This window comes from Gadus chalcogrammus, chromosome 13 (assembly GCF_026213295.1).
Source record: "Gadus chalcogrammus isolate NIFS_2021 chromosome 13, NIFS_Gcha_1.0, whole genome shotgun sequence".
NCBI classification, from domain to species: domain Eukaryota; kingdom Metazoa; phylum Chordata; class Actinopteri; order Gadiformes; family Gadidae; genus Gadus; species Gadus chalcogrammus.
In genome coordinates, this window is record NC_079424.1 from 25213011 (window position 1) to 25234105 (window position 21095).

General features: G+C 40.6%; 2 protein-coding genes across 4 annotated transcripts in view; both read right to left on the reverse strand.

Annotated features, from left to right (window-relative positions):
- Positions 1-3852: 3852 nt before the first annotated feature.
- Positions 3853-21095, reverse strand: part of LOC130401541 (uncharacterized) — a 191568-nt gene continuing 174325 nt past the window's right edge. The window contains exon 12 of the mRNA XM_056605362.1: positions 3853-5446. The gene's annotated coding sequence lies outside the window, so the exon portion shown is untranslated. The remainder of the gene's footprint in view (positions 5447-21095) is intronic.
- Positions 16293-20661, reverse strand: LOC130401538 (uncharacterized). Of its 3 annotated transcripts, none has more exons than XR_008903852.1 (6): positions 20280-20661; positions 19282-19447; positions 18318-18971; positions 18130-18197; positions 17326-17426; positions 16293-16883 (listed from the first exon to the last, which is right to left on the reverse strand). XR_008903852.1 is itself a non-coding variant. In XM_056605354.1 (6 exons), exons 1-6 carry the CDS (start codon positions 20472-20474, stop codon positions 16832-16834), a joined length of 1179 nt encoding a protein of 392 aa, XP_056461329.1. In that variant the 5' UTR covers positions 20475-20661; the 3' UTR covers positions 16293-16831. The 3 variants fall into 3 exon arrangements, 2 of the variants coding, with proteins under 2 accessions (XP_056461329.1, XP_056461330.1); XM_056605354.1 differs by having other exon boundaries at positions 17326-17369; XM_056605355.1 differs by lacking the exon at positions 18130-18197 and having other exon boundaries at positions 17326-17369.

Genomic DNA, 21095 nt, shown 5'->3' on the forward strand with positions numbered 1-21095 from the left:
ACTTTATATTGTTGATTTTGCTCAAAACTAATGTATTCCACTTCCAAATAGTGGAGTATGGCCCTATAACCCTTTGGTAAGCTTTATAACACGTTTGCATTGAAATTGACAGATATCAACATTTTTGGTTTTTACGCTTGCAAAATGCTTTTCAGAGCGCTAGAAACACTTTTTGACCAACAATGTGTTTTCGACTTGTCTTCTGAAATGAACAGAAAAATCAACGTTTCTTGTTTTTATGCGTTCCAAATGCTTTTCAGAGCGCTAGAATCACTTTTCGACCAACAACGTGTTTTTGACCTTACATTGTTGATTTTGCTCAAAACTAATAAATTCCACTTCCAAATAGTGGAGTATGGCCCAATAACCCTTTGGTAAGTTTGTAACACGTTTGCATTGAAATTGACAGATATCAACATTTTTTGTTTTTACGCTTGCAAAATGCTTTTCAGAGCGCTAGAATCACTTTTTGACCAACAATGTGTTTTCGACTTGTTTTCTGAAATGAACAGAAAAATCAACATTTCTTGTTTTTATGCGTTCCAAATGCTTTTCAGAGCGCTAGAATCACTTTTCGACCAACAACGTGTTTTTGACCTTACATTGTTGATTTTGCTCAAAACTAATATATTCCACTTCCAAATAGTGGAGTATGGCCCAATAACCCTTTGGTAAGCTTAGTAACATGTTTGCATTGAAATTGACAGAGATACCAACATTTATTGTTTTTATGCTGGCAAAATGCTTTTCAGAGCGCTAGAATCACTTTTTGACCAATAATGTGTTTTTAACCTTATATTGTTGATTTTGCTCAAAACTAATGTATTCCAATACCAAATAGTGGAGTATGGCCCTATAACCCTTTGATAAGCTTAGTAACACGTTTGCATTGAAATTGACAGATATCAACATTTTTGTTTTTTACGCTTGCAAAATGCTTTTCAGAGCGCTAGAATCACTTTTTGACCAACAATGTGTCTTTAATCTTATATTGTTGATTCTACTCAAAACTAATATATTCCACTTCCAAATAGTGGAGTATGGCCCTATTACCCTTTGGTAAGCTTGGTAACATGTTTGCATTGAAATTGATAGAGATACCAACATTTATTGTTTTTATGCCGGCAAAATGCTTTTCAGAGCGCTAGAATCACTTTTTGACCAACAATGTGTTTTTAACCTTATATTGTTGATTTTGCTCAAAACTAATGTATTCCACTACCAAATAGTGGAGTATGGCCCTATAACCCTTTGATAAGCTTAGTAACACGTTTGCATTGAAATTGACAGATATCAACATTTTTGTTTTTTACGCTTGCAAAATGCTTTTCAGAGCGCTAGAATCACTTTTTGACCAACAATGTTTCTTTAATCTTATATTGTTGATTCTACTCAAAACTAATGTATTCCACTTCCAAATAGTGGAGTATGGCCCTATAACCCTTTGGTAAGCTTAGTAACACGTTTGCATTGAAATTGACAGAGATACCAACATTTATTATTTTTATGCCGGCAAAATTCTTTTCAGAGCGCTTAGAATCACTTTTTGACCAACAATGTGTTTTTGACTTGTTTTTCTGAAACAAACAGAAATATCAACATTTCTTGTTTTTATGCGTGCCAAATGTTTTTCAGAGCGCTAGAATCACTTTTTGACCAACAATGTGTCTTTGACCTTATATTGTTGATTTTGCTCAAAATTAATGTATTCCACTTCCAAATAGTGGAGTATGGCCCTATAACCCTTTGGTAAGCTTTATAACACGTTTGCATTGAAATTGACAGATATCAACATTTTTGGTTTTTACGCTTGCAAAATGCTTTAAAGAGCGCTAGAATCACTTTTTGACCAACAATGTGTTTTCGACTTGTCTTCTGAAATGAACAGAAAAATCAACATTTCTTGTTTTTATGCGTTCCAAATGCTTTTCAGAGCGCTAGAATCACTTTTCGACCAACAACGTGTTTTTGACCTTACATTGTTGATTTTGCTCAAAACTAATATATTCCACTTCCAAATAGTGGAGTATGGCCCAATAAACCTTTGGTAAGCTTTGTAACACGTTTGCATTGAAATTGACAGAGATACCAACATTTCTTGTTTTATACCTGCACAATTCTTTTCAGAGCGCTAGAATCACTTTTTGACCAACAATGTGTTTTCGACATGTTTTCTGAAATCAACAGAAAAATCAACATTTCTTGTTTTTATGCGTGCCAAATGTTTTTCAGAGCGCTAGAATCACTTTTTGACCAACAATGTGTCTTTGACTTTATATTGTTGATTTTGCTCAAAATTAATGTATTCCACTTCCAAATAGTGGAGTATGGCCCTATAACCCTTTGGTAAGCTTTATAACACGTTTGCATTGAAATTGACAGATATCAACATTTTTGGTTTTTACGCTTGCAAAATGCTTTAAAGAGCGCTAGAATCACTTTTTGACCAACAATGTGTTTTCGACTTGTCTTCTGAAATGAACAGAAAAATCAACATTTCTTGTTTTTATGCGTTCCAAATGCTTTTCAGAGCGCTAGAATCACTTTTCGACCAACAACGTGTTTTTGACCTTACATTGTTGATTTTGCTCAAAACTAATATATTCCACTTCCAAATAGTGGAGTATGGCCCAATAACCCTTTGGTAAGCTTAGTAACATGTTTGCATTGAAATTGACAGAGATACCAACATTTATTGTTTTTATGCCGGCAAAATGCTTTTCAGAGCGCTAGAATCACTTTTTGACCAACAATGTGTTTTTAACCTTATATTGTTGATTTTGCTCAAAACTAATGTATTCCACTACCAAATAGTGGAGTATGGCCCTATAACCCTTTGATAAGCTTAGTAACACGTTTGCATTGAAATTGACAGATATCAACATTTTTGTTTTTTACGCTTGCAAAATGCTTTTCAGAGCGCTAGGATCACTTTTTGACCAACAATGTGTCTTTAATCTTATATTGTTGATTCTACTCAAAACTAATGTATTCCACTTCCAAATAGTGGAGTATGGCCCCATAACCCTTTGGTAAGCTTTATAACACGTTTGCATTGAAATTGACAGATATCAACATTTTTGGTTTTTACGCTTGCAAAATGCTTTTCAGAGCGCTAGAATCACTTTTTGACCAACAATGTGTTTTCGACTTGTCTTCTGAAATGAACAGAAAAATCAACATTTCTTGTTTTTATGCGTTCCAAATGCTTTTCAGAGCGCTAGAATCACTTTTCGACCAACAACGTGTTTTTGACCTTACATTGCAACACATTCTCACTCCGAGCGCGTCGATTTCTGACGAACGGTCAGTGACTTTTGCTTCAGTTTCTGACGCAAAAGGGTACCCTTGCGCTGCTTTTTTAGACGCATGGGGTTTTCAACTAGTTACAATGTAACCCTTTGACGGGGGACCCGATGGCTGCACATAGAGACGCTATGAGCATTCATATCCCATTGGCTAACGGAGGACCTTGCGCTTCTTTTTTCGACGCAGGGGGTTTGCCACTCATTGCAATGTAATCCCTCCACGGCAATATATGAAGCTATGAGCATTCATTCCATTGGCTAACGGAAGAGCCGATGGCTGCACATAGAGACGCTATGAGCATTCATCCCATTGGCTAACGGAGGACCTTGTGCTTCTTTTTTCGACGCAGGGGTTTTTCCACTCATTACAATGTAATCCCTCCACGGCAATATATGAAGCTATAAGCATTCATCCCATTGGCTAACGGAAGAGCCGATGGCTGCACAATAACAGCGATTTTACAGTGACATCTGTGACATTCCTCAACACAACTACACCAACGTGTCCTTGTTAATTACACAACATGTAAGGGTTAAGGCTCTGGGCATCAGTTGTCCTGTTTGGTGCTTTGATTGAGAGAAACAATCGTTTTTTTGATCAGTGTTGGGTAGCTGAGGTCGTTGCTATAGAGACCACGTCCGTCCGCTTTGTTTCACAACTGACAGAGCTGCCAAGTCTCACCATTTGGCCCTGAGACACACTCATATCAACCAGTTCACACACTATCACACGCCACAATTCAAATTTCCCACGCGGATAAACGAATCCCCAAAATAACGATTGTTTTGCGTGACTTTTATTTTGACAGATTTATATTGAAAAGCTAACGGACATGATTTCCGTGACATCCTCTTTCTGCATGCGCGTTAACGTGATGCTTGGGTGTGCACTGCGCAGCCGCCCTCAAAGCAGCTCGGAGGTTCGGAAGCTCTTACGTTTCAGGAAACGTTCGTAGGTTATAACATAAAACCGGAAAAACAGGTCGTTCGTGAGACTAGACTTCATAACAACAAGTATGGATGCCCGCAGGGACCTCTTTGCGCTTTTTAACTGAATCAGAATAATCAGTTACTAGAACTGCTTGCGATGGTTGAACATGAGGGAGAATTAATCAGTTAATGTTTATAATTTTAAGCTGTAATTCAAATGTTGGAACGGGTGTTAAATTCACCTCTTAGTGCTTGCTGCACGTTCACTTTAGTCTGTCAATGAAATAGTGGCGAAGTCACGCCCCTTCCGGTAGAGCTCATGGCACCTATGAGATCGAAAAATATGAATGGGTGTCAATGGAGAGAAAATAATTATTATCTGGTCCCGGTCTTTATATGCCCTGGATTACACATATGTTGTTTATGGATTTAAATGATAATTTTTCATGCAAAGAGTTCAACCGTTTATTGTGCAACTGTTCAGATAAAGGCTGTAGAGAAAACACAACGAGAAAGACTACACGGCTCGTATGTGACGTCACGCTCCCTGCGACTGGCGTGGAGAAGACCGACAATCTTCCCATCGGCATAACTGAAACTCTGCACGTGCCCCGATTTATGATGGTTTTCAACTCTTTCGATGCTTTTATCCTCCCCTTGGAAACAGCGGTGAAGTGGGGCAGAGAGATCGCCATCTCTGTGCCGAGTTCCAAGTGCGGGTGTTGTGACGTATATCATATGCGTCGAGAGCAGCGAAGAGCTGTAGTTCACAAAGCGGCCTCACATAAAACTTAAAATTATCAATCTTCTTCACGAAAATTTTTACTTTTCTTTGCATGAAAAATTATCATTCAAATCCACAAACAACATGTGTGTAATCCAGGTCATATAAAGACTGGGACCAGAAAATAATTATTTTCTCTCCATTGACACCCATTCATATTTTTCGATCTCATAGGTCCCATGAGCTCTACCGGAAGAGGCGTGACTTCGCCACTCTATGGGCAGCTATTGTTTTGACGTCAACTCGGAGGCTCGGGTTCCTCTACTTCCGTAGAGGAAGTTCCGAGGGAAATCCACAGAGTGTTCAAGGCGATTTCCTCCGATCTGAAGGTCCCAACCTCCGAAATTCCCAGGAACTCCGACTGTTTGAAGGCACCAATACTAGAGTGGCGAAGTCACGCCCCTTCCGGTGGTCCCCACGGGACCTATGAGATCGAAAAATGTGAATGGGTTTCAATGGAGAGAAAGTAATTACTTTCTGGTCCCAGTCTTTATATGCCCCGGATTACACATATGTTGTTTGTTCTCTGCCGGGAAAGCCTATGTTGCCAGAATGGGCGGGTAATCTGCCCTAATCTGGCAACACTGGCGGAGGTGTCACTAAAACGATCCTAAGCAGTTGTATTTCATCAGCAGGTTCTGTATATAGATCACAAGTTCCGAGTATGTTTATCTTTTCTTGATATCTAATTTGAACATTTATGGTCTAAATCGTTGATTGATTGCAGTATTGGAAATCTGCAAGGCTGCAATTCCCCTATTTGGCCGCTGTTCGTCGCTATTTTGTCGGCCTCTTTGCCATGGCAGTCACGTGACTGCAAAGTATATAAACTCCCCCACGATTCGTGCCAGTTGCAGTGTTCCCTCTGAGAATCAGGTACGTGTCTTGTTCGATATAGAAAATATTAAAATCTAAGCCACTATAATGAATGAATAGAATCGGCCTAAATGTTGTCAGCACATTTTTAGAATTGCGGTTTCATCTGATTTAACCACTTAATCGTCAAATTTCGCCGGCGGGTGAATTTTAGTTGCACCACCCCTTCCCCGCAACATGCTGGGTCAATTTTCGGCATCATAAGGTTGAGTGATATAGTCATGTCATACACCGTTTGAAAGCTTAGATTCTCAGGATTTTCAACCAATGTCAACCATTCGGTGGAATAATTATGTTTACCGATCAAATGTATCCTAGTGTCTTGGGTCAAAATGGCCGCCCTCCCCCTCCCCCTCTTGGTGCATTCTTAACTTATCGTCGTTGTTGATATCCTTAGCAATGAGGTTTTTTATACCATTGCGGTTTGCACTTTTTAAGTAAAAATAATGGCTTAAGCACTGTGTTTTTGCATTTTTGTCAAAATTGCATAGGCGGAATAGCTAAAAATCTGATTTTTGAGTGATTATGCCTTCATTTGAAACCAATATTATGCTTCTACATGTTTGGGTTCATGTGTAGTAAACCTTTTGTTTAAAGTATGCTTTTTGGGTAGCCAAAGGTCTTTTTTGGAGTCTCCAAAAGGACCCTGACCAAAACGAATTGACATATCCATGCATAAAATGCTTGGTTTTAGAGGTGTGTGTAACCGGCTGGAAGGAAAAGCAATATTGTTCCCTTCCCTGCACTGTCTGTACCTGATGCAGTTATTCTGATGTCATTCAATTCTACAGGTTCTCATCTTTCCAAAGAGCAAATGCACTGGTATTATAGTTTTGAGTTTATCAATTCTGTTCTGCTCTCTCAACAGGTCCTGCAATTTTTGTCATCCAAACCAACCCAAACAACCCTTTTTCTAAAACCTCGACCCAAAGGCACTTTTAAGAGCCACATCTGTCTTGTCAACCTGTCCTTGCAGTGTTGTACTTGTAAGCGTCTGTCTGTCTCTCTCTCTCTCGCTCTCTGTTGCCTGTCACCTGTGTCTGTCTGTCTGTCTGTCTGTCTGTCTGTCCCCTTCATCATGAGTGATTCAGAACTCCAGAATCTGTTTTCGAGGGTGGATAACATGGCTGTTCAGCAAGAGGTCAATGATGTCCTCCAAGGGGTTGATGACTTGATTGCTGTGGTGCAGGATGAGCAAGCAGCAGCACCGCCAACCATGAGGTGGAAGAAGAGAACCAGTGACGGGAACTTAATTCATGCAAGACCACGATCAGCTAGGAATCAGTCCAATCAGGGTCAGTATTGTTTTTGCATTCTTGATGTTTAAAGATCCCAGATTTTAGGCACGCTAAAATCAAGGAAAACCTAAAGCTTGATGTGTATGGTATCGGCGGAGGCAAACCAGAACCAATATTTAGATGACTCATTTGCAAACCAAATACATTTTCGTTCTACCCTTTTTCAGCCCCATCAAATATCAAAAAGGTCTACTTGTCGCTTCTAAACAGTCAAATCTAGATAAATGCTTAACAGTGAGTGTGTGCTATTATACTCTACATACTATACTATAAATTATTGTCTTTTTTTTTCTTTTTTTTCTTCAGTTACAGCTGGTAACAGCAGTGGACTTCAACAGCAGAAGACTCATCCCAACAAAAATGCTCCTGACTCAAACTCTGAGGTGGTCTTTGCTCCTGATAACGTTGGTATGTAAAACATTTCTTTTTAATAATTGGTGAACATTAATTAATAGGAAATTCTTACTTGTATCTGTATGATGTATGTGTTACAGAGTTAAGATGTAAAGTCCATGTTGCAGTAATTATGAACATGGTAATAGTAATTTCACCTTTTAACAGCCATTCCATAAAGACACTTTAAATAAAAAACGGACTCTTTTGTACTATTTTAACAGATGGATTTCTACGAGATCTCCAGCAATCATTGAGCGATGCAACAGGAGATGGGGTGGAATCACCAACCCCACAAGCCTCTCTTTCTGCTTCATTAAACTGGAGCACAAGAAAGAGCAATTCTTCGGAGAGCTGGAAGGCAGCGAGACCTCGTCTGGTTAACACCGCACTGGCACAAGAAAATGTGGGAACCCGAAAGTGCCAACAGTGTTGGAGCAATTTAGCTGTTGTTCGTTGTCGTGATTGTCTACCACGGCCCTTATTCTGTGCGGAGTGCGACGTCGTCATGCACACCAGACACCCCCTTCACAACCGAGATGCCAGTACTTTGGGATTTTTCCAGCCATTGCCCCCAACAACTACTGTACAGAATATGGACCTTTGCCAGTGTGGTAAGTTCTGTACAATGTATTTTAAGTACAAAATAACATGTGTGTGTTTGGGCGCGCATGTGTGGGGCCATATTTTCTGATTTAAGGTATCCCTCATCCTTAGAGTTTATGTGCTCTGTCATTTTGAAGTTGACAGACTGCAGAGTAACTTCAAACACTGATACTTCCATAAAACTGATAGTCCGATAAAAAACAGTATTTAATTTTCACATTTCATTCAACGCGATTTAAAGTATATTACCAATTTAAATTCTACTAAGAATACTTTTTAAGAAGCTTGGTTGGTAAACTTTTTATCACATGGGTACAATGTTTTTCCCTGTTACAAATGATTCCTAATTCACTTTTTTTTCCCTTTGATTTATTTTAGTGCGGTATGTACCTGTGGAGATCCCTCGCCAAATCTGTGGTTGTCCAACAGAGGCACTGAGGCTCAAACCAGGAAAAGCTGTGGCTGTGATCACAATGAATGGTGAGAACGTGTAACTTTTGTCCTGTTTGAAAAGTTTATTTTTAATAATAGCAATCCCTTCTCAACTACTGCCACAGGTTTATGATGGCTTTGTATAGGAAATCTTAAAATTACTTAAAGATCCCATGCCATTCTATTTTATGATGCTTTAATATAGGTATTAGTGGGCCACAAACACAGTATTCAAAGACGTCCCCGAAATTCAGCCGTGGTGCAGAGTTACAGTCACTCCGAAACAGTCGCACATTGAGCTTCCCCCAAACGCGCTGTTTCGGTGGGCGTGTCAAGGCAGGTCAAGGAGGGGGGTGGGGGTGTGGCCCTGAGCAGCTTGTAGCCACTACCATGCGCTCTGTATACGGTGGGCGTGTCAAGGCAGGTCAAGGAGGGGGGTGGGAGTGTGGCCCTGAGCAGCTTGTAGCCATTGACAGTACCATGCGCTCTGTTTACGGTGGATGTATCGCAATGGCTCGTAGAAACCCATATTATACATAGATATCTATATAATATATAATATCACCTGGCCCTGAGCAGCTTGTAGCCACGGTACCATGCGCTCTGTTTACGGTGGATGTATCGCAATGGCTCTTAGAAACCCATATTATACATAGATATCTATATCATATAATATATAATATATATTATCACGGCCAAAATCTGTGTGAGCCTCCAGACGATAGGTTATTATGAATCTCAAACGACCGCGTCTACTTCAGATTGATGTGGAAGTGGAAGAACCAGAGACGTCGGAGAACCCGACGAAGTCCTTTGTGATTCATTATATCGTCTGGACGCGCACACAGCTTTTGGCCGTGATGTATTATTTGATATAGATATCTATGTATTATATGATATTATTTAGATATAGAGCAGAGCTCCAGGTCTGTAACGCAAGTGTTGTACACTTCCTTGTTATTTGGATAACCGTTCTGCTGTTGGTGTTATGGCATAACACGTCGGACTCTCGTCTCTGGTATTTCTACAACGAGACTCGTAGTGGGGGTTATCTCAGCCATGGTTGAGAATGAATTGGGGGGGAAAGGAACTTTGGCTTTGACTCCCTGAAGTAGGCTACATGAACCACGACATGGAGGAGAAAGGGATTGTTGGCCGCGGATGTATCCCGCTTGAGCCCTGCTTCCCGCCGCCTCGGAAGCGGTCAGCGCTAATCACCGCATCCTGAAGCCGAGGCGGTGGTCCATCGGCAGCGAAGCTCCGGCGGGAGACGACCGCGGTCAACAATCCCTTTCTCCTCCATGTCGTGGTTCATGACTTCAGGGAGTCAAAGCCAAAGTTCCTTTCCCCCAATTCATTCTCAACCATGGCTGAGATAACCCCCACTACGGGTCTAGTTGTAGAAATACCATAGACGAGAGTCCGACAGCAGAACGGTTATCCAAATAACAAGGAAGTGTACAACACTTGCGTTACAGTCCTGGAGCTCTATATCTAAATAATATCATATAATACATAGATATCTATATCAAATAATACATATTATCACGGCCAAAAGCTGTGTGCACGTCCAGACGATATAATGAATCACAAAGGACTTCGTCGGGTTCTCCGACGTCTCTGGTTCTTCCACTTCCACATCAATCTGTAGTAGACAGAACCGCGCGCTGCCTGCTGCCTGCTGCCTGCTGCCGGCGCAAGGCACCACCGCCCGGCTGCCCGCTGCCGGGCGGTGGTGGTTCGCGGCGGTGGTGCCTCGCGCCGCGGCAACCGGCGGCAGGCAGCATGTCGCAGTTCATGTACTTCGATGTCGTTCGGCCATTGCATTCAAAATTCTGTAACTAGCCTGTTACTACGAACTAAGCAACTACCATACACGTATTAGCATTTAGCACTAGCTCAATCACGACTCCTTCAGAATTCTTGTGGGTGGTTACGAACCAACCAAGTGGGCAGGGCCATGAATAATAGTTTGACAACGCTACGTCACAGTGTCACCTTATCCAGATTGGCTCATTTCTTCTGCCTTTTCCCTTTCATTGCCTATTGCATTCAGCAGACAAACTGCATAGATTTCAAACTTACCACAGCTCACAAACTTATTCAGACCTATGTTATTTAACAAACAACAGGAAAAATGTGATTTTAATGGCATGGGCTCTTTAAGTAATGCATTATATAAAAAGTCATAAATATAAATAAGTGTGTAATTCCCCTTTTATATTTGTTTTTTAAGGGAGACATGAGCTCAGCATGCCTGAGTTGGCATGTGAAGCGTGCAAAGCCACATGGACTGCTGGTGTTGACGGCATTCTTCACAGCGACTACTGGCCAGCTACCCTGAACTTTGCCACCATTTATGGAACTGATGTTTTTGCTTCATTTGAAGAAATGAAAATGGCAGCACCTGGATTGTCCTGTCAGGCATTTTTAAAAATGTTGGATCAGAGAACTGTCCGCTTTGGCCGTGTGAGTATTGAAGTTATCTGTCCTTTTTTTATTTATTTGTATGCTGCTTAAAAATCTCATTAGCCGTTGATGTCTTTTTTTTTTTTTGAGACAGACTGGGAAGATCTCAGCTGACACCTTCGCCAAAAGCTTTTTTGAGTGGGAGGCTGTCCAATATGAGATGGACAACATATGCAAGGAGGAGCCATTCACCTGTCCTGCCTGCAGCCCGGATATGCTTGCGGTTTCCGTGGATGGTAACCGCAAGCATTACCGCTTCAAGAATGCATCTAGGTACTATAAATTATTTATAATGTCAGTGTTTGAACTAATGACAAAAGTTCAGCCTCCTAATATGCACCAATTAACCTGTTTTATTTAGTGCTGAGGAACAGGCCATATTTGATGGCGTCTTCATCGCGAAGGATGACGACGTCGCAAAATTTGTGAACTACATTCACACCACAACCAAGCATGTAATATTGCAGACTATAATTATATAAACATGAATACAATAATCTCCTATTCAAGATTTTTTTTAGGTAACCCTTTTGACCATTTTAAATGTTTATATTGTAGGTGCCCGGAAGAGGCGTTTGTGGGGGGGAATGGTCGGCGGCTCGAGAGACCTCCAAAAAATCTGCCAGCAAGCTGGATGAAGAGGGACTGGAGCTTGCTGTGTGTCGGCATGGGCTGCTCCTATGTGCCCTCAATATGTTCAGGGGAGAGATCTTTGCATATCCCCTGTACATACAACGAAAGCTGGCCAACCTCACGCCGACCTTTTATTGCATGGATGTCACATGTAAATACTGGCCCTACCTCAACAAGGTTGCAAGAAGCTGCCCAGAGCTCCAGCATCTGCTCAGCATGAAGCCCTTCCTTTCAGTGTTCCATGCCAAAGCCCACGATTACAAATGTGACGTAAGCAATCATTACCAAGTGAATCACTTTATGTGAATATCCACACATTCACGTCAATATTGACATGTCATAACATGCTTTGTTTTTTATGCATTTTAAACAGGTAAAATGGAGTGGTGCCTATCAAGAGGGGGCTGGATTGACACTAGGGGAGGAGGTAGAGCAGGTCAATGCCTTCCTCTCTCGGATAGCAGTGACCACCAAACACATGTCCAAAGCAGGTGAATGGCTATAAAGTATGAACATGGGTACAAGAAATAAGCTGAAGTTAACACTAGATAACGCCATCATTTTATGCTGCAGGACGCACAGACATGCTCACCCTCTTGGCCATGCGCTGGAATCAGCAAAAGACTGACAACTTGGCCACCTCACTGTCCCGCAGATATCTGAGGGTATTAACATCTTTTTTTTTTAAGTTTTGTTAGCAGATATTGAGGCTGTACACTGAATTTACTTAATTATTTTTATTTACTCTAATTATTTTGTCATTTGTAGACCACAAAAGCTCTGGATGCCCAAAAGCGGAACATGGAGTCCATGAAGACCGAATTGGACGTCACAGAGAACCAGATGGAGGACTGGGTCAGTGACGTGAAGGATTGGGCAGACGGTGAGGAAATTATAAGTTTTGTAAGCAGAGTTTCAGACTCTTGGCGATAATATCCTCTAACATTCTACCTAGTCTTTCTGAAGTATTCATTCAAATTAAACCGTTATTAGAAGTCACTTAAAATGTAACACGCATTTCCTCTCTACAGCAACAACCATCAACACGACTGATGTTGCCGCCTTGGCCAGCAGGGTCGAGGTGCTGGTTGCCAGTATTAAGAGACGGTCGCAGCGTCTCTACAAAGACTGCGACAGCAACAAAGGTCGTGCCAGGATCCGCCGCAAGATCCGGGACGAGAGGGGGTTCCTGAGTTCTGTGGTGGAGAAGTACAACGGAATGGTTCCCACAACAGAGACTCTGTGCTTTGAAAACATTCTGTCTGGAGAGACGGCTTGGCCATGGCAGCTACCACACAGTGGTAGGTTCACCAGTTGCTAGTTTGAATTTTAAATACTTCCAGCAAATTTGGCACACCTAATGCCTCTAATCGATCTCCATCTAACTTCTTTGTTGTATGCTCATCTTTCATGAATATGAGTTAATGTTTTTTTATAAATGCTTTTCAGACTCTGTTGACCTTCGGACCAAGAGGAGAGCATTTGACCTGGTCATGGCAGGGAAAAGAATCCAGGAGGAGAAAATGATTCTTCAGAGGGAGATCAATCAGCACTGGAGGTCTCTGGGGAATCGTGCTCACTCCCTAAAAGAGCTGTCCTGCCTTGTTTCAAGGGCTACAACAGAACGTATGTTTTTAACTTGCATCACATTTATATGCACATCAAAGACTGGTGATCATTTTACTAATACTGGCTTTCTCATAACCTTCAAGATTCACCTTGGGGCCTTACTGAGGAAGGGTTGACTGGTCTACAGTGCATGATCAAAAAGAAACGGCACTTCATCACAAAAATGATGGCTAACGCGAGACACTGCTACCTACAAGTGTTGACTGCAGCAGAGGGGGCACAGATGATCAACTCCCAGGACACTTCTGATGACTACTCGGACAATGACTCTGACATTTCGGATGATGCATTTTAAACAATGGCTATGCTTTGATTATTTACCAAATTATTTTTAATTGATTTCATACTCTATTTAACTGCCTTTTAAAACCTTTGTGAAATAACTAATAAATGTGTTTTTGCCTAAATGTTGTCTGATCCTTTAACTTCCTTCAAGTGCACTAGAAAGCTTTTTCCAAAGCTGATTATTTGTTTTATGTCTTATAGAATTGTCTCCTCTGTGCCATCTCTTGTCTATTTATCAGAATTTAATAAAAGACTTGGTTCATATAGCACTTTTCAAAACAGTTATAAAGTAGGCTACTGAACAGATAAAAACGTTATCAATAAAAACCTGTAGAGACGATGAGCTCTATAGAATAAAAGGCCCGGCCCGGAGGTGGTAAATCAGCGGGGCTGTCCCGAGGAAGTTTTGCTGGGAAAGAGTCACTGGAGGCGGGGTTGAGGGACGGAGCCGGGGACCCGGCCTGGAGGTGGCCAATCAGCGGGGAGTTCTGGATGAGGCGCGGCCGAGTTAGAATGAGAAGTGGGACTGGAGGTCCCCACAGTGCCCCCCGCACCGAAACTTGGCCCGGTCGGACCCCGAGGTTAGGAAGTGGGGGGCCTCCCCTTCCGGCCCTCGGGGTCCGACCGGGCCAAGTTTCGGTGCGGGGGTCCCAGTTAGGCACTAGAATAAGGTATTCAAATTTCAGGGCGGTAGGACCTTCCTATCTCAAAAACTTTTTCCACCACATTCTGAACCATTAGGTCTTACAGGCAACACTTCTGAGGGGCTTTGTCCAAATGACACTCCATTTGGGAAAACTTTTTTTCTCTAAGGGCTAGAACTCCAAATCTCGGATATGTCGTTCTTGGGGCCCCGGGAAATGTGTGTAAACATTTAAGCATCCCTAGCTATCCCGAAAAGGTCGGAAAAGGGGCGTGACCTCCAACAGTATAGTAAATGTACATAAGTCAAAGGTTAGTTTCTCGTCCCCATTTTTTGTGGGATAGAGGTGTACATTTGTGGCTTAAGGTGTGTAGACACAGCTGGCCTGTGGCCACGTTTTTGAAGTCTGGGGTCAAAAGGTCAATAGGAGCCGGCACCACGCCGCTTATGAGATAACAAAAAGTTAATGTGTATTTCTCATATAACTTTTTGTCATTATTAAAGAGAGGCCTGATTCTCAGATATGCATGTTGGATGGCTAGGGTGTAGGTCTGGGAAGAACTTCAGCCCAAAATCTTGCAAGCGAGCCGCTGGGTGAGGTGCAACGAGATGGAGCACTTGCTTAGTCACTTGTGTGAGCCTTTCCTGTAGGGATGGAGCCCTACTTGATAAAAGTTGATAATATGCGTCCTTTCTGACCCCCTTTGATATGAAAGAAACCCCAGGTCTATAGCTTATTTGTTAATGGGGGTGCTTGTGGACAGTAGGGGTACATTTGACATAAATAGGAAGCACACTCAGGAGGAGGAATGAATGACCTCTCACCATGATACTTAATTCATTGTTTCAAGTAACCCTGCCTCGTTAAATCTATAACCTTGTTTTGCTTTCAAGAATAGGTTATAGGCTGTGTCACTATAAAATCTCTACATGCGCATATCTGAGAGTGACGTAACAAGCCACCAGACAGCGATTTAAAAAAACGAATCAAGTTCATTACAAAAGTAAATCTAATCTGCGGATAATAGAAACATATTCCAAGGTGCCTTTTGAATGAAATTTTGAATATCTGTCTATTTCCTAGCCAGCGGACCCTTGTTTACGACAAAAACAACACCATTTAATTTACGGTAGCTCAGTTGCCGCCCTCGTTAACGTGGTTTGGAGGAGAGGGTTATCGATAGCAATCACTATAGCAACCATGACAGTCAAGTGACGTAGCCGCAGCCCCATTGAAAATAATAGGGCATGTCATTAGAGCCGTGCGCGACTTGGTTTAAAAATCGGATAAATCGGAAATTGTTGTTTTGACGAATCCATAACTAGAGAGTTCCCCCCCCCCCCACACACACACACACACACTTTTTCTAAAAAAATAATCTCCCAATCGAAATGCAATTGGTTTAATATGTAATTAATTAAATATTAAAATATATATTCTATATATAAATATACAATTATTTAGTTATAATATTATAAGAAGACCATAGCTCTTATTCAATTATCTTTAGAACAAGATCTGTATATGACCATTGAAAATAATAACCAAAGAATAACCAAATTCAGGTGGATTATCCAAGGGCTTCTAGACAATATTAAAATATTTATAACATAAAAAATTAGGCTATACATACAGCATTATCATACATTTGGTTATAGGTCAAATTTGGTTTATGTGTCAGCCTCGGCTGGCCCACAATTAGATCGTCGCGTCCCTAGCAACCTGACGTCGTTTAAACATGCTAGCGAGACCATAAAATCGTCCTAATGACTATCAAACTAAAGATCTGACACATTCAGTGACTGAAGATTATGCAGGTATAAAGTAAATTTCTCGCTAGAAATGTTATTAGAAACACGTTGAATGGTGAATCTGTCCTAAAATATTGCATTTCCCATTCAGATAATAAGTATTAATATTTATTATATTAAATACTAATATAGGCTACCTAACCATTTCACCAAATGCTGGGAGAACCACTCGCCCCGTTTATGCTATTCCTCCACTCACGCTTTGGCGTGATACCGAATTGGACCCCCACATTGAAAAACAACGCAAAAGGTACACATCTTTCGTTGGAACTTGACGCCAGGGATCCTTGGCCATGCGTCACACTTCTGACGAGTAGGGAGTGAGACTTGTGTTGCCGTGTGTCATAGGAAGCTAGGAGCATCTCATGATTTCTCACTGAGGCAGTAAATCGTTTCACATTTCTGGGTTTGTGAGCACTCCAGACACTCAAATCTATGTACACAAACACCAAAACGATTTAAAATAATAATTCACCTTTTGTCATATTGTTACACAATTAACAGTCAGAGCTTAGCAAAAACTTTTCAATCATTGTATTTCAAAATATATATATAATTATAAATGCAATAAAATGGACAAACGCACGAGGCAGTAACAACAATTTATTTAATAAATGCATCACTTTTGAAAGATGTCTGTGTATGTATGTGTGTGTTTGTGTGTAATAAACACTTCCAAAGAAACAGGAATATCAAACAAATAAAATAATATACATAAATAAATAAAATAGATTTAGCTAAACTGTTGGCTGTCTGGCTCCCATGAATCGTCCCACTTCTTCCCACTGTCAAGAAATGAAATAAAAAACAGTAATTGAAGGTTAAAGGATGAACTTTTTTTATCTATAACATTCTTATTAAAGCTATAGTGCGTTACTTTCGTCTGTAACATTTGTGCCATTGTCCAATGAATTTACACAGAGTTGATTAAGCCCAACAGCTCCACAAAACTCTCTCTTTATTTCACAGTAGGGCAGTGTTGACACTGGTGAAGGAGCCCAGAAAAGAGCCCAAGAAATGTTAAAGTTGTTGATTGTATTAGTCATAAAAAACCTGGACGTACAGCAGAAGGGATACAATTGATGTGCGATCAGCAAAAGTGTACCTCATGTAGATGCACCGACAGTGTTGTTGTAATTACTCAGAATTCCTCTTGGGCCCCGACAGAAGTTACACACTATAGCTTTAAACATGTTTTATAAATCCTTTGTTTCCAGTCAAACTTACCACTTGGGGCATGGTGTCCAAGAGACTTTCACCTCTTCTTTTCCCTGAAAGGCATGACATCAGAAAATATGACAGAAGTAGTTGTGAGAGAAAGGCATTTCCTGTAGAGACAGATGGTCAATTTAGCTGTATTGTGTGATTTATCCATCTCCAAATACCTACTATCACCACACAACTTAGAATGTATTATTTAATACAAGGATTAAGCATCAAATTTTAAACACTGTCTATCTGGGTCCAACAGTATGAGTTGCATTTGTTTTTAAATGGTCCAACACAAAATCCTGTAGAAATTGGTAACCTAACAATTTTACATGTTATAGCCAAATATGCCATAACGTTCATGTTATCCTTTTCTCTAAACACAATACTCTCTTCACTCCTGCAAAGGTGACTACACATAGGCCTCTTTTAAGGCCAAAGTTATTCTTTCGACCAATCAACTGACGGCAGTGTATAGCTTCATCTTTTCGGCACCCTTTCAGACAGCTTGGTACCCCATGCGAGGAGTACCGAAAATAGGAGCAGCTCAGCTCGCTTATTTTTAGAGGCAGGGCCAGGGCGCTTTTGGCCCCACTCCAGATAAAGTCCATCCTGGATCCGACTCTCGTGGTAATGGGCAACAAAATCTGAACGGCTTGGCTTGGCCAGCAAAAAGTGCAGATGGAAAAACGCAGTAAATGTACTAAACTAAAAGCCCTCAATCCATCCTCAACATACACCATTATGTGTTGTCTTATGAAGCATATAAGGACTACGTTGCAAATGTTTCATAATTAAAAAAAACACTTGTTTTTAACTTACGTTTAAAACACGTTTATCAACAATGCGTTGAAACAGGAAAACCTTTTGATTTTTGTGTTTTCTGCATTCTAAAAAGATAAAGTAGAAAAGATTAATACAAATCACATGAAGTATATTGTGTTAATTAGAAAACCCTAACAATGTAATACATTTATATAGCATCAACATTTATGCAGAGTAAATCAAACCTTTTATTTTGGGCCTCTTCTTGGAAGAGGAGGCTGGAGATCGAGGAGGTTCAAAGTTGGAGAGGGATGGATGAGGTTGAGGGGAGAAGGATGGAGAAGGTTGAGAGTTAGAGAAGGAAGGAGGTTGGGAGTTGGAGAAGGATGGAGAAGGTTGAGAGTTAGAGAAGGAAGGAGGTTGGGAGTTGGAGAAGGATGGAGGAGGTTCTAAGTTGTGGAAAGATGGAGGAGGTTCAGAGTTAGAGAAGGATGGAGGAGTTTGAGGGTCTGAGAAGGATGGAGGAGGTTGGGAGTTGGAGAAGGAAGGAGGTTGGGAGTTGGAGAAGGATGGAGGAGTTTGAGGGGATGAGAAGGAAGGAGGTTGGGAGTTGGAGAAGGATGGAGGAGTTTGAGGGGATGAGAAGGAAGGAGGTTGGGAGTTGGAGAAGGATGGAGGAGGTTCTAAGTTGTGGAAAGATGGAGGAGGTTCAGAGTTGGAGAAGGATGGAGGAGTTTGAGGGGATGAGAAGGATGGAGGTGGTTGGGAGTTGGAGAAGGATGGAGGAGTTTGAGGGGATGAGAAGGGTTCTGGAGGAGGCTGAGAGCACACAGGAGGGGCTGGTGGACCGCTGTTTTCCAGGGGGGGCACAGCTGCTTGTGGAGCACAGCCCTGCAACACTGAAACAGTATAAAAGAAAATCTGATATGAGCCACGGAAGAACTCCTCCCAAAACATTTAGAACAACCTATTTAATTTAGCCTCAATTTTACAAATACTAATTTATTATATATATGTTCAAGATTATAGTTTGGGTTTCTGTCCTCCGTTTTAATTTCACCGCATACATCTGATAACACGGATGTCGCTGCTTTTGACTGATGCCCTGCCGGCCTGCAGCTAACTTCCTAATAAAAAAATGTCATAGGGGGGCTAATAATTGTGTCCTCAACTGTATAATGTATGTATCTTTAACAAGGATGATCTTACTTGTCAGGAGGAGCTCATAGCATTTGCTCATTTTGGAAATGATATCCTTCACCAACACGTTATCTGTGGGGATAAAGTGAATCAAGTCCCCCACAGATTTTCCTTTGCGGCCAGGATTTCCAAGAAATAGTAGGGGTTTCCGACCAAGGGCATTTAGTTTTAAGACCTGCAGGAAATACAATGAAGAAAATATATGCATTTACACCTTTGCTTAACAATTAGCATAACACAAGTATTGGCATTTACAGGTGAGGATAATCAGCATCAACTCAAGAGCTTAGACTCTTTGCTTATTATTAGCTTAACTTTGTGTTGTCTGTCAAAATTAGGGGTGTGCCCCTGTAACCGGTTAGTAAATCATAACTGTTAAGGAAAAATCAATAAACTAAAAGTTTTTTTTTTAAATAAAGTTTTGAAAATGATTGAAATGTGTTCTGGAGACACACAGTCATTAATTTCACATCACAGAAAACACAACCTATTAAGAGATGATAAAAAATGGTTTGCATAGTCTGTCTGCCCCGCTCAGTTTGTGTGTGTGTGTGTGTTTGTAAGCGGCCCGGCAGCACTGCAGGCCCGCCACATACACAAGATAACCTGAATATGCCATCCTGAGCAGATGATCAGGAAACCAACAAATATGTGAAGCTGCATGTGGCGGCATAGTCATGAACAAAGGTGGGGGTGTTTGTCCACTTTGTAAAAGGCAGCTGTTGAATTTTCAATTTAATTAGAACAAATTATGGGTCATTTTAAATTAGTTGTTCCTATTTTTTTTTTTAAAGAGGCAGCCTATTATCTTATTATTAGGTTATATATGATCAGGTATCCGGTGATCAGTATATCAGGCATATTGATCAATGATGAAAGTCATGGTTTGTTACAGCATTTATGGTGGTTTCACTTTACCTAAAAGGAGGACAAATTGACAAATAAGAACATTATGTTATTGTCTCAGAGGCCAAAACCTTTGTTGAATTACAGTAATTTAAACTCACAGATAGCTGGGCTGAATTTATAGCCCTGGCACCGTTTCTGTATGACTTTGCAGAGGATGCCCAGCTGTCCATCTGCAAATTATCTGGGAGCTTGTTCTTCCGGGGAAGGGGGAGGAGACACTGGCAACATGTCTTCCTTCCAACAGAATTTTCGGCCTGGCATGAGGGGCATCGCTTCTTCTTAGGCTTTGTCATTCTGCAAATGATAGTGAAACATAGAGGGTTAATCTTAGATATATTTGATTTCAGTTGATAACATTATCAAATTCACACATATAATATGTGAATTAATTCATGCATATTAGTGATATTGCATTTGGAGTGAAAAAAGATATGATATTAATTCATTGTCAACACATAACTATGTGGGAAATTATACTGGTTATACAGTACATTCAAAACACAAAAGACAATTTGGTTGTGCATGGTAAAATTAACAATTACAACCAGAACTTAGTACATTTTCTCTTGAACTAAAGAAGACAACATTAGGTGGATAAGCAATATTATGGCACTTAATTACTTTCAGGTGAACATCAGATTGTTGAAATAAGGCATTCTTGTAAAAGACAGCTTATTGTCAAATATATGGGGAGTACTAAACAACTTATGAGCAACATTATTAAATAAATACTAAATGGCAATAAATCAACAGAAAGACCACTAAGCGAGTTATACACAACATTCAGAACAATGAAAAAAATAGATGCATCTTCTGTAAATAAGCTTAAATATACTTATTAAGATTCGTATTAAATGTCTATTTGTTAGATGGGAGAAAAAAATGCATTTAAAGTTATTGCTTAATACCATAGA